The 14,069-nt window shown below is 36.5% G+C and overlaps 1 protein-coding gene across 1 annotated transcript; it reads right to left on the bottom strand.

Annotated features, from left to right (window-relative positions):
- Positions 1–1,724: 1,724 nt before the first annotated feature.
- Positions 1,725–12,388, bottom strand: LIN7C (lin-7 homolog C, crumbs cell polarity complex component). The gene is made up of 5 exons (XM_080816992.1): positions 12,323–12,388; positions 8,641–8,759; positions 8,077–8,148; positions 5,976–6,185; positions 1,725–5,158 (listed from the first exon to the last, which is right to left on the bottom strand). The coding sequence occupies exons 1-5, from the start codon at positions 12,357–12,359 to the stop codon at positions 5,003–5,005; spliced, it is 594 nt and encodes a 197-aa protein (XP_080673118.1). The 5' UTR covers positions 12,360–12,388; the 3' UTR covers positions 1,725–5,002.
- Between the last annotated feature and the right edge of the window lie 1,681 nt (positions 12,389–14,069).

Here is a 14,069-nt window from a genome sequence, read left to right as displayed (position 1 = left end):
TGATGAGTATTAGGAGAGCTCTCACAAATATCTTGATATAAAGCACATTGTCCTTTAAAAAAAAATTAAATTGATGGAATAAAATTTACAAATGGGTTCTGTATGAATTTATCATTTGCTTACCATATGAAGTAAATCTTAAAAATTCCATTAGGTGGAGGTTATCTGCCACCAAATAAATAAGTGAACAAAAAACTGGGTCACCACTTCATTAATTAAAATGAGAGTAATTAACAATAGTGAATATTTTAAAACCAGAATTGAAAGATTTAGAGAATTGGTATTCTAGCTTACTAGTATTTTGAAGAAACTGAATGCTAACAATAAGTGCTTTTTGTTGTATCCCTTGTGGGTTGACACATCTTCATGCATTTTAAAAATACATGATGCTGAATTATGCCTTTTATATGTCTGACACCCATTCCAGCAATCCATGGTTTCTAGAGCTAGGTCATATCCTTCCTACAAACTGCTTTTTTGATTAAACAAATCCCTTACTTGAACATAGTATGATTTTCATTTTGAATGTGGCCTTAAGCCTCCACCCCCAAAACCCCACTAATTTTAGAATTCCATTAGCTCTTTGATCCAAGTGGACAGAAATCTGAAAATTCCTTATGAATCTTATTCCTTATGAAGTTTTCAAACATAATTTTTACTTATTTATCTTTAAAGATTTTACTTATTTGAGAGAGAGAGAGAGAGAAGCACGAGGGGGGACGGTCAAAGGAAGCAGCAGGCTCCCCCCTGAGCAAGGAGCCTGATGTGGGACTGGATCCCAGGATGCTGGGATCATGACCTGAGTGGAAGGCAAGACGCCCAACTGACTGAACCACCCAGGTGTCCTTCAAGCATAATTTAAAGGCTGTTTCCTCATCATCAAAAGTAAGAACTTGCTAATTTTAATTATGTGGTCACATGTCTTCCTTCAACTACTAAGTTCCCTTAAGCTTTTATATGCAAATAATAGCAGACACAAACAGCACTCACCTCGCTGGGCATCTTTTTCAGGGCTTGACAGATAATGACCAGTTATAGGCATTCTTATTACACATGACAGATGAGGGAACTAAGGCCCAAAGAAGTAACTTCTGTTAAGATTACACAGTAATGGTGAGTCTGGGATTCACACCAGGGTAGTGAGCCTGTACACGCTGTGCCGTCAATCACATGCCATACTGCCTCTCTCAAAATAACACAAGAGAATTTTTTCTGTAGTTATATTTTATGAAAGACAAAACAAAATATAGGAATTCAAAGGTTCACTCAATAGTAACTACCATACATTATGCTTTTTACCTTATGTAAAAGTTATTTTATACAGAGCTTTCAGAAACACATTTATTGTATAAGTTATACCAATTTTTTTTTCAAATCCAAATAATAGGAACACAATACAAATTTATTTTAAATAAACCTTAGAATCAGGATTAACTTGGTAAATGAAGTCATCTATTGAAAAAGTGTTAAATCCATTTGGGGCTTATTTCCTTGCCTCAAACTAAAGAATTAAAGTAGAAGCATACTATTTGCTGATATTTTTAGAAACTATGTTCAGGTACAAATTAGTCTGGAAGTTCTTGAAAATTAATGAGCAGGCAAATTGGTTTTCTCCGCTATTTAACCATTACAGAACTATAACAACCACTGAAGAAACACTATTAGTGGAATTCTGGACAATAGAAAGTATAAAACACCAGACTGTTAGGAGAGACAACAAAATGTAAGTTAGAAAATTCATAAACATACATTTATTCAGGAAATACAATTACCAGAGTCCTGGATATTTCAGTGATCATTCCACATTATAAGATATTCATAACATGTATTCTTTTAAGTCTACACCAAGTCATGCTGACATTCTTTTCAGAGAAGCCATAGCCATTTCTTCTATTAAATGCTATAATATTCATTTAAATTGTAAACAAAGTACTTGAGCCAAACTACTTAAGTACTTGAGAAAAATAACTAAAAAATTTAGTAGAGGAAGACAACGATTTTTTAAAAACACATCTGAATTACCAAACCCCAAAGAACCAGGCCATTATAATCTAGTATACTAACGGATAAAGTGGCCATATGAAGACAGCACGTAATTATCAATGACAGTATTTCTCACCTGCAGTTTTTAAACATGCTTTCTCAACTAATAAACATTTATTTTTATTAAGGTTTAAAGGCAAAGGGGCAGAAAGATGACAGACATTAAAATTTTAAACTACTGGCAGATTTAAAAAAAAGATAAAAGATAAACTGTAATTACTTCCCAAATAAGGAATGCCAAGTATCTCTTATTCTTAAAGAAATTACTAAGGAAGATACTCAATTACTATATCTGAAGCTACTTAAATGTAGCCGTAATTTGAGTTATTCTACTCTGATACTTCCAAACAGAATCCAGTGTAATTAGAGCATTTTATAAAGGGGAAAACAAGTAGTTCTCTACCCTAGATGTCCTTTAGAACTACCTGGAAAGCTTAAAAAATTAAGTATCTGGCTGCACCCTCAGAGATTCTGAACTTACTTGGTATGGAATGGGACTCCTGTAAGTGCTACTTCTTAAAAGCTCTGCAGGATGTTCTAATGTGCAGCGAAGGTTGAGAACCACTGAATCCACCCCTTTTGAAATACCAAGAAAATAGATGGAAATTGGGTAGTTTATAATTTACAAATAAGAAAACTTATTATATACTTACAATGTGCCTAGTTACGTTCATGAATCATACATTTATTTATAAGATGACAACTCCCTCATTCCCTCACTATATACTAGACCACTACTGTACATCTTTGCCACTGAATGACTGTATTTTTCTATGGTCAAGATTTAAAATTCCGGGATACACTGTGAAAACTGCATTAACAAAAACAAACTACTGCTACTCATGCTCAACAGGAGCAAGCAAAACTACTGTATTTGGCTCCTTTAAGCTATCTTTATTTTAAGAATTATAAATAAGTGCCAACCCACACAACGAACAGATTGTGGATTACTGTAGAAGGAAAAAAAAAATAGCTTACTCAACTTACTAAGTTTCAACACCAAAAAAGATTGAACTTGGCTGAAAGTTCTGAAACAGCTGAGATACTGAACCAGGAAGCTATAATTTATAATGAAATGTTGACACACCCTTAAAAGCTACTACAGCTGTAGCTATACTAAAATAAGATTTTTCAGGATTTACTTACCCTGTAATGCAAGAATACGAGCATAATAATATTACTGCTTTTATATGCACCAATATCTCTCTTTAATATGTAAAGCTCTACAACAAATACCTCTAATAATTTTACAATTAAATTAAAATAAGTCCATAATTCTATACTACTTTGGTCTCAACATTTTAAAAACATCAATTAATTTTGAAAATACACAATTTAACAACATGATCCTATCAATACAAGCACGTTTTGTAGTGGACTAAAGACATTCAACCATGCAATCCAGTGTTCAATACCTAAATGATAAATAACAATGCTGATTGACTTTTATTCTGAAAATCATTGAAAACTGGAATAATCTTGGAAGACTCACAGTGCTCACAAACATGCAGAAAAAGGTATACATTTCTATTCTTCCTGAAGGAATGTTACAAAATGCCCACTTTTTACACAGGGTCGGTAATTAGGATAAATTCCTTATACATTTCAACCCATTATCTTCTTTTTAGCATCTGTCACTTAAAATTCTTAAAAACCATACAAACGTTCCTGTAAGCTGTGACTGAAAATGAACTTCAACTCTTAATTTCCACCTTGAAAAAGACCTCAGTCATAGTCCTACACTAGTAGCTGCCTTTCAGTTAAAGAGTGACATCCAGTGGACAAATCAAAGTATCTCTCAGAATTCCCATCATCTGAATCAAAGATCACATCTCTGAATTCAACCATCTCAGTACGAATGAGTTCCTACTCATTTTGACTTAAGAGTCTGCAGATTCTTATGAATATACCACCTCATAATTTCTATGTATCTTAAGTATATCCTTCTATCTTCTTCCTACTTAAAACCAATTCTTTAAGTTGAGCTAGTTAAGAGTGTGTAACTCTTGAGGCTAGTGAGGTTAAGAGTATTCCTTTTTTATTTTGCTTCTGCTATTTACCAGATCAAACTAATTGGCTCATCTCTAGGAATGGAAAAACAAAAATATAAGAAATATATTTAAATAAAAATGAACAGCATTAAAAAAATTTGCAAAAGATGAAACCTGAACCTGTTTTTGCATCTGTAATTTAAGATATGTTGTCGAACATAAATAGATATAATCAGTAATGCCAACAACCAAGTTATATCCTCTTGCCTCACTGCTCAAATATTATGAAATATATATTTTAGCAATGATTGTTTCAGTGTTTAAAAACTTTTATAAATCAGTATAAATGAATATTCATTATACGTTATGTTTAAATAAAAGTAAAAAACTTCTACTCTGCTGCGTTATGATTTACCACTGATTATATATATTGTGTGTTCAAAGTACAAAATGCAGCAGTGGTGTTAACACTGATAGTGTAATGAACTGCTGTAGCTGAGACTGTTAACGTTTAATTTCTTGGAAAACCGTAAAGAAATTTTACAGGTTAAAAAAAATAGAGTAAGCAAAATAAGAATTGGAGAACTGTTATTTTTAAATAAGCAGCCAAATGAAGAAAACTTTTTTTCCTAAAAAAAGATTAAGAATGTAAAAGTACATTTTAATATTAAAAAAGCATTTTTAAAAATCTATAACAACTTTATGACAAAATCTGCATTTGAAAAAGGCCTGTAAAAACAGCAGGACAGAATTGCCCTCATCACCTTTCACTTTTTCTTGTCAGAAAAAAGTGTATGCATCTCTGGAACCACAAACAATGTTAAAATAGGTGTTTATAAAATGGCAAGGAGGATTTCCCGGGAAGTTTCTGTTTCTTTTTTACAATCATTGGCATTGCGGCCATCAGTAGGTCACAAGTAAAACTTTTCTAGCTAAAAGCAAAATGGAATATAAAGTTTTGAATTGCATTAGGTCTGTTGCCTGCGTTTCGCTGATCTCATTTTTTCAAAGCGTGACTCCATTTCTTCTAGGACCTTGGGTGTATATCGTACTACTAATTTAACCTTTCCCTGAGCTGCTTTCAGCAGTTCCACAGCTTTTTCATGATGTTCTCCTTCAACGCTCTAGGAAAAAAACAGATATGAACACACATACAATTAATATTCAGGTTTTGTTAGGTAACTCAAAACACAAAATGTTTACAATACATGTAAGTAAAAAAGTTTTTTTTTTTTTTTAAAAGATTTTATTTATTTATTTGTCAGAGAGAGAGAGAGAGAGACAGCGAGCACAGGCAGACAGAGTGGCAGAGGGAGAAGCAGGCTCCCCGCGGAGCAAGGAGCCCGATGTGGGACTCGATCCCAGGACGCGGGGATCATGACCCGAGCCGAAGGCAGCCGCTTAACCAACTGAGCCACCCAGGCGTCCCAGTAAAAAAGTTTTAATGTATCATCTCAACACTACAAACCTATGAGATAATCTGGCATTATCATTTTAATCCATGTGAAATCTTCTGCTAAAATCGTATTGTTTGTAGTCCAGGAACTGGTTTTTAAGTTCCAAATAATTACTCCGAATACCAATTTATTTCCTCTATTATTTCACTAAGTCAGAAGTAAATTAAGCAACAGCTCTACTTTAAGACTAAAACAAGGGCAGACTTCTAATTTAATGTACTTCCTTAACTACTAGAGAGCTTAATTACTTCATAAAAATCACACTAAGCATTGTGAATTTACATTGGAAAAGCAGCAAAACACACTTAAAATGCCTTAAAAAGTATCAGTGTCCTAAATAGTACTGCCCAGGATTCTCCTAAGGGATTTCTGAACTACAAAGCTTTGGTTCTCTCCCACCCCCACCATCTTGTTTCTATAACTCAAATACACCCCCAAGTGGTTAAAAAGCATTACTACAAATAGAAATAAAATTCATCCATACCACTCCATTAACAGAAAGGAGTTGATCTCCTCGCTTGAGGCCCCCATGTCTATCAGCAATTCCACCTGGAATTATTCGAGATATATAGATTGGAGAGTTTTGCTCTTTGCCTCCCATAATATTGAATCCAAGGCCTTCTTCTGTTTTTGGTAGCTCAACAACTCGAGGATGAGAATGTCCTTCGCTGGCAGCAAATGCAGCCACAGTCGCCTCAAAGAAAATTTTACATATTTAAAAATGTGAACTTTATTTGTTTCAGTTCTTTTGTCTCTTTTTATTTTTTTTTTATTTTTTAAAGATTATATTTATTTATTTGACAGGAAGATAGAGCATGAGCACAAACAGGGGGAATGGCAGAGGGAGAAGCTCCCTGCCGACAGGGAGCCTGATTCGGGACTTGATCCCAAGACTCTGGGATCATGACCTGAGCCAAAGACAGATGCTCAACCGACTGAGCCACCCAGAGGCCCCTTTTTGTCTCTTTTTTATTTACTTTTGATGTCTGCATGCTCACAAATTTACTGGGAGTTAGGAGAAGATAAAACTGAGTACATGGGGTTTTAGGGATGATGACTAGAAAGCACACCCTGGGTCTATGTAGGAGGTATTAAGATTGGTTAGGTCACTCAGCCACCCAGTGTCCAGAACTTCTGAGCAGCAATAGGCAAGCAGGCTTGCCTGGCAGATGAACACTGGAGCAATTTAACAGAAAACTCCTCCCCCAGCATGCCAGCAGCCCTGAACTTTGGGCTCAAGAGCCCAGCTCCTTCAGGAGTTTTTGTACAAGCACAACCTACATACATAATAACCTGTAAGGAGGTAAGTGTTCTTACACAATCATTTGGGCTGCTGTAATATATAATAAATGACAGATTAAATAATTCACTGCTGAGAAAAAGATGGGTACATATAACTGAAATTTTTTGCTTTAGTTAACTACCCAGTTACTACTAAAATCTCACAGAAGATGAAACAAAGTCACATCTTCTTTAAAACTTTCAAATTTAGACTAATCCACATTAATTCTAACACAAAGTTGAGATTTGTTTCGTTCTGCTTTTAAAGGTAATGAAGTAATCTGGTACCATTTTTCATGACAGATCAGGGTACATGAGCAAAAACCGGGAAAGAGAAGAAGGAAATCAAGATCTATTGAATATCACTAGGTTCCAAGGTCTGAAAGCAGCTCTGTTTTAGATAACAGAACTAAGGCCCAGAAATTCAGTAAGCCATGAAGGTCATAAAACTAAGGAATTTCAAGCCAAGTTTCTATACTTTTATAGCAAATGGTAGATACCTGATAGGCTTATTTTGAAAACTAACACAGTATCTTTCAAGTTGCACTAAACTGTCTCAAATACAGAGACAAGACTTTTTTTTTACACTCTTTCAAACTATATCCACATGTTTAAGTGTTTATATTCAACAGAGAATCCCTTATTTCCTTTTATGGACCAGTAACTAACAAGGCAAAAGTACCTGCTAATGAGTAAATCCAATATAAGTCACCTAATGCTAATATTTATTTTAACAAAATAGACATTGAGGTCAATGCTAGAAATATCGGAGGAAACCACTGGGACAGAAAAGCACATAAAACCTGCCATATGCAGCTCTGAGGAGGTAACCTACTAACAACATTACCCCGTATTTGCAGAGTTAAGGTAAAGGAGAAAAGCAAAGAGCAACCTGAAGGAGTACCCAGTTCTACCATTTGCTGTTTGTGTGGTTTGAGAAAAATAATCTAATCTAATGTTTCCTCACTGATAAAATCAGAATAATATATACCTCAGAGTCTTGATGAAAATTTACATAATGATATATGTATATCATATATAGCAACTGTGTTTTACATGTGCATTATTTTGTGCAAGTGTATTTTTAATGCATTATCTAAACTGTATGATAAAGTATTCCTTGTAAAGCTAATAAAAAATGTCTTATCTTTGTATGTGAGACAAATTTAGTGTGGCTTAAAAGATACTCTATGTTAGTTTTCAAAACAAGCCTTTCAAATATCTAATAATTACATATTTTAAAACTTTCATTTATGATGAATTCTCACTTTTACTAAATAACAAAAAACAAAAACAAAAACTACCTTTGCAGTTGCATTAGCTCTCACTTCAGGACTGCTACTGATGTCCACAGTCTCATAGACATGTTCATATACCTGTAAAACCCAACATCATCATGATTTAAAATCTCAGAATATACCACATTTGAGTTCTGAGTTAATTTATTAAGTGTGTTCAAGTTTTAGGCAAACTTATGCCATCTTGGTAAAATGTTTTCCTATTAAAAATTCCAAAAAATGAAAAGGTACAAAATTCCAGTTATAAAATAAATATGGACATGAAAAGTATAGCATAGGGAATATAATCTTAGTATTGCAATAACATGTCTGGTGACAGATGATGACTACACTTATTGTGGTGAATACTGAATAATGAACGGAATTGTTGAATCAATATGTTGTACACCTGAAATTCATGTAACATTGTATGTTAGCCATACTTCAACAAAAATTTTTTTTCAAAAAATGAAGAGGAATAGGTTCTCATATTTTTCTAAAGTTCTTAAGAACTTCTGAACCCAAATTTCACAGTATTATCTTATACCTAATTAACTCAAGCTTTCGGTAAATTTATTAACATGTACTTACCTCTCTTACAGCATTGCAGAATTCACTCTGAAGGACTCTTTGTAAAGCCTGAAGTTTCTGTGGTGGTACCTCTCCACTCCTTTGCAGTTTTTCCAGTAACTCAATTGCTCTACAAATATCTAGAGTTAAACAAACAAACACTGATAGATGATTTTCTCTGAAGATTCTTTAAATGCCTTGTAACAAGATTCAGTCCCCAAGGATTAACCAGAAAAATGTAGAATATGGAGAAAAAACAAAACGTAAGAGCATGAGTTTGTGTGTTTGGTGGGGGGAAGGAGGGTTGTGAACACACATTAAGAGGGAGGGAATGCAAAATCTGAGAATGCTTTTATGTAATTAGGAACCTAACGTTGCACACACAAGATCTGAAAAATAGTATCTTTGAAAGATGGAGGAAAACTGAATATAAAATACTAAATGTCACAGGAAAGGACAGATGTTCAACTGTGACAGACACATGAACTGTATTGCTTCAAAATGCTGACAGTTCTTTCTGGAACTAATTAGTCAATAAAAGTTTATCATTATTAGTGATCAAAGCAGAGGAGTGCAAGGACTGTGTGCTAGTGAAATTCCTGTTCATTTCCCAAAGAAAACTACAATTTATATGTAGATATGAGCCATTCAATAACAGATGCAGTTAGTGGCAGGGACACAGTTAAAACAATAGTATAAAGGAACAGATTAACTGTGGTCTGCTTTCAGCTTATAATCATTAACACAGTATTTTAATTAAGATAGGCTCAATCAAATACATATGTTTACAAAATAGAAAAATAAAAAGTTTTGTCAATCTGGCCTCAATATTAACTGTGTGATCTTGGGCAAGTTACTTAATGTCTGTGCCTAAGTGTTTCTGCTGTAAAATGGAAGTAACAGTACTTCCCTATAAGACTTACCTGACCTCCCCCCCCAAAAAAAAGACTTACGTGACAAAACCAAAAAATACATGTCTGACATGTAGCAAGCATAAATATTAAGTTACCTGGACGTCAATTAATCACAAGAAATATTAAGGGGTTGTACACATTTACACAAATATTAAGCATGTTAGGAAATTCTCATTGGGAAGTGTGAGAGTATTTTATGAAAATTAAGAAATGTTACAAGATTCAGTTATATTGGGGCGCCTGGGTGGCTCAGTTGGTTGAGCATCTGCCTTAGGCTCAGGTCATGATCTCTGGGTCTTGGGATGAGCCTTGGGTCAGGTGTCGTACTCAGCAGGGAGTTTGCCTCTCCCTTCTTCTTTGTCCCACCCCCCTCAACACTTGCCCCTGTCCTGTGCTCCCCCCTTTCTCAAATAAATAAATAAAATCTTTGATAAAAAGACTCAGAGTCGGGACACCTGGGTGGCTCAGTTGGTTAAGCGGCTGCCTTCAGCTCAGGTCATGATCCCAGCATCCTGGGATCGAGTCCCACATCGGACTCCTTGCTCGGCGGGGAGCCTGCTTCTCCCTCAGCCTCTGCCTACCATTCTGTCTGCCTGTGCTCACTCGCTCTCTCTCTCTAACAAATAAATAAATTAAAAAAATATATATTTAAAAAAAAAAAAAGACTCAGAGTCATGTTTAAAACACTGTTAGTAACTGACTCTATTTTTTTTTTCTTAACTGTTTTTGTACCCCAGGGGGCTAGAGTACGTATTACTTTATTATTCTTTGCCTCCTTCTGAAGGGAAAAAGCTCTAAACTTTGTATTATACCACAAGCCTGAAACTTTTTCCTTATAGAATTAATATGGCCTTCTTTGTGTATGCAACTGCAAAACTAGGAATAAATGTAGTGAAAAAAGAAGTAGATTTTCAATTTCAGGTAATAAAAGCTTAAAATGATGTCAATCAAATGCAGTGGAATCAGACTTTCCCCATTCTGATAACCCACCACTAGGATGACTGGTGAATAGGGATTGTTGGTTAATGGATTCTTTTAATTTACAAAGTTATGATATGTAAGCTACATAAATATTTTGAATTAACAAAAAAAAATCTTTACTGAGCCTAAACTGTACCCAATACATGCTTAAATGTATTCCACTGAATCATGTTTTGATTATTTAGAAGACACTCAGATCTTGATCATATGCATTAATTTTAAATTGTAGGACTGTTGGGAGTGTTTGTTAATAGAGTTTGTTAAACCGAATTCTAAAGAAAACAGGTGATGTAATCTTTCTTATCCTGCTAAATGGCAACCACTAGCAATTCATCCTACTAAGCTGCTGAGCATTCTATTATAGAACTGAAAAGAACTCTGAAAAAGGAAAAAAAAAAAAAAAGTCATGACTACCAAAACTAAATGCCAGAGGTGAAGTTTCACACTTTGTGCTGCACTTAAAAATACAAAAGACCGCCAACATGTTAGAATCCTGCAACTGGCTTTCAAAGAAAAACACCTACTCCTCTGTTCACAAGGAACAGAATTGTTCCCACCTTCAAAGCACAGTGCCATTGTGCTCAAGAGGAAGATGTCACAGTCTTAGGCCTAACTTAGTAAGTCTTCCCAGAGTAGCTACTCCTCTGTCAAAAATGATTCTTTATAGTCTGGTGGGCAGGAGGGAACCAGTATCATTTATAAAGAGACTTACAAATAGTGAACACCATAAGGAATAATAATGTTAAGTGAGCATCTGTGTGAAGGTATGAGGAAAGAGGTTTCTCTAAATACAATAATTCCAAAAATACATTTCTTCTTGGGGTTGAAGTTACTTAATATTCAGGCTGTAACTTCAAATGTTAATATTTCAAAGATATTTACATTCGCCACCCTGTATTTTGTTTACTACTAGTACTCAAAATGTTCAGTTTGTTTTTGACTTACCAATAACTTCTAATACTGGTGTGTCAAAGACATGCTTGAAATAAAGGTCTGGGGAAGGAAAGAGTGGAATGCTGAAAATATGGAACAGGAGCCTGAAAAGAGCATAGCCATACATTGTCACTAGCTCTTCCGTATCTAATTACTCAGCAGAACAGATTTTACTCTCTTTGACAGTCTGCTCTAAAAAGCAAGCAACCAGCCAGTTACCGGTTTTAAGATCTGTAAAGAGGGAATAAGACTACACGTTCAGTATTTTACAACCTACCACTATTCCAACTAGTTATGTAACCTTCTTCCCAAGACCAAATCAGCAGGATGGTTTTTAAAGCACCTTCTCTGTACTTGGGAGGGGCACCAAAGCCAGGAAATAGCCCAAAACAAACACAAGTGAGGCCGTGGTAAAAATAAAGTCGGAGTTCGTGCGTAAATATGGATTCTGTGGTAAATGCGCTGTGTGTCCGGGATGTCTGCGATGTGTGAGTGAAGGAGGGGACACCGGATTTGTGCGTGCACAAATAAGGCCAGTGAGTGCAGTCGGTCCCAAATGGGCTTGTGATGTTTGCTTCTGGGCGCCCCGTCTGCCGTGCGCACCCAAGGAGCGCGTGTGCGGCGTGTGTATGCGAACGCGGACAGGTGGTGTTTAACTGTACTGTGCCCCGGCACAGTCCATGTGAACAGAGCAGGGGTCTGAGTATCAGTCAAGGGACCACAAGCGCCCTCCCAGGGGCCAGGCGCAGCGACTTCGGCGCCAGGGACAGCCTGGATCCAGATCTCGAAACCTGGGTCGCCCCTCCTCCCCTCCGGCAGTACGGCACTCTTTCACTCCCGCCGCCCACCTCGGTCTCGGCCTCAGCCGTACTCACCCCTCTCCAGCCGCACAGGTTCCCCCAACGCCGCCATCTTCTCCCTTTGCCTGCAGACCCACAGGAAATGACGACATAGGGTGCGGTGGAGAGGCGGGGCTTAGCGGGAGCTGGAAGGCGACGGATTGACAGTATCGCGAGACTAGGAGCGTAGGCTCTGAGGGTAGTGGGGGCGATTTAGGAGCAGGGATCTTGGCGATGGTCTTGCGCAGAATATTAAGCGGTCCCGAGACTAGCTGATTTCCGGGTCTCCTAAGGTGAAGAAGCACCTTTCCTGACTCTTGCTGCCTGCGTCGGACTCAAGCCTCGTCCCACTCGCTTGGAACCTTTGGCTCCAAGTGAAGTCTGGCTTCTTGTCCTGGTTTGACCAGAAATGGCTGTATGAGTCTGGACTGCTTACTTAATCTCTTTTGGCCTCAGTTTCCCTGTCTGTGCGACGAAAGGGCCTATCTCCAAGCTTTTTTCCACTCTTAAACTTTGGGATTCGGTGACAACGTGTGTAACGGGATAAATTCTCTTTTTTTGTGGCAGCATCCCTTTAATTTTAAAGATCATGTCATGAGTCTTCCCTGCAAATCTGTTTGAGAGTAAGGATGGAAAGTACAAAAAAGCATGAAACACCTGGCGAGCAAGAGAACAAGGCACTTTGGTGCACCACAAAGGAACAATTAAAAAAAGCTGATCCAAAGTCTTATGTAAATGAAATACGAAGCAAATTTTCTTAATGCATTACAGATTCTTAGGACTGCTTCTGAAAATTAATGAACCAAGAAAAAAAAAACTAGTACTTAATTTAAATGGTATATTAATTTGCTCAATATTTAGATCACACTGACATTCATTTAAGCCATAGGCTCTGCTGTTACTGTGTTAGGTGCTTTCATATACAAGTTTTCAACACTTCATGATAGGATTGTTTTAACTTCTGGTTATGTCCTGCTCACTCGTTCCATTCAAATTTAATGTACTCTTCTAATCCATCATGAATGTCATCATTGGGCTCTTTTCCCCTTGAACCCTGATTTCTTCATTAAAGGTTTCTCTTCAGAAACTTTCAATGGTTCCTCCCTTAACCCCCATTTCCTATTTCTAAAGACTTGCATACTCTGACACTTAAGTTATCCATCTAATCTCATTTCTAATTATCCCTCGAGTGCAACCACCCCTCCAGTCAGGGCGATAAATTCAAAACCATGTTTATTCTTGCTTCCAAGTCTTCACTTATGTTGTTCTCATGGAGAAGAGCCTTGCTCATCTCCTCCAATTCTCCAAACCATGTTATACACCTTCAAACTGAAACTATCCTCCTGGTCTGCTGAAGAATTTCCACTTCTTACTAAGCTTCCCTCTCTTCAAAGTGTTCTTCCTTGGTCCCTGATAGTCCTTATATCCTGCAGTAGCACTCATGTGATTATCTTTTACTCATTGTTATGCCACAAATATTTTCAAGAAATGTTTGCTAAATGTCTAGTGTCTTCCAGGTGTCTTGCTAGGCACTGAGAATGCCACATGGAACAAGACAAATGCAGACATTGCCCTTATTTCTTCAAATATTTTCTTTTCCCCCCATCCTCCAGCTCCTCTGCTTTGGGGACCCTACATTCATGTACATTCCATTGTATTGCACTGTCTTACAGCTCACTAGTGCTCTATTCATTTTGTTTTTTCAAAAATTTGTTTCCTTTTTTTGACATCTAAAATTCTCTTAGTACCAGTGGTTCATTTTTCACTTCAGAGGTGATAGTTT

The sequence above is a fragment of the Martes martes genome (genome assembly GCF_963455335.1).
Source record: "Martes martes genome assembly, chromosome: 10".
NCBI lineage: Eukaryota > Metazoa > Chordata > Mammalia > Carnivora > Mustelidae > Martes > Martes martes.
This window is presented reverse-complemented; position numbering and strand designations above follow the sequence as displayed.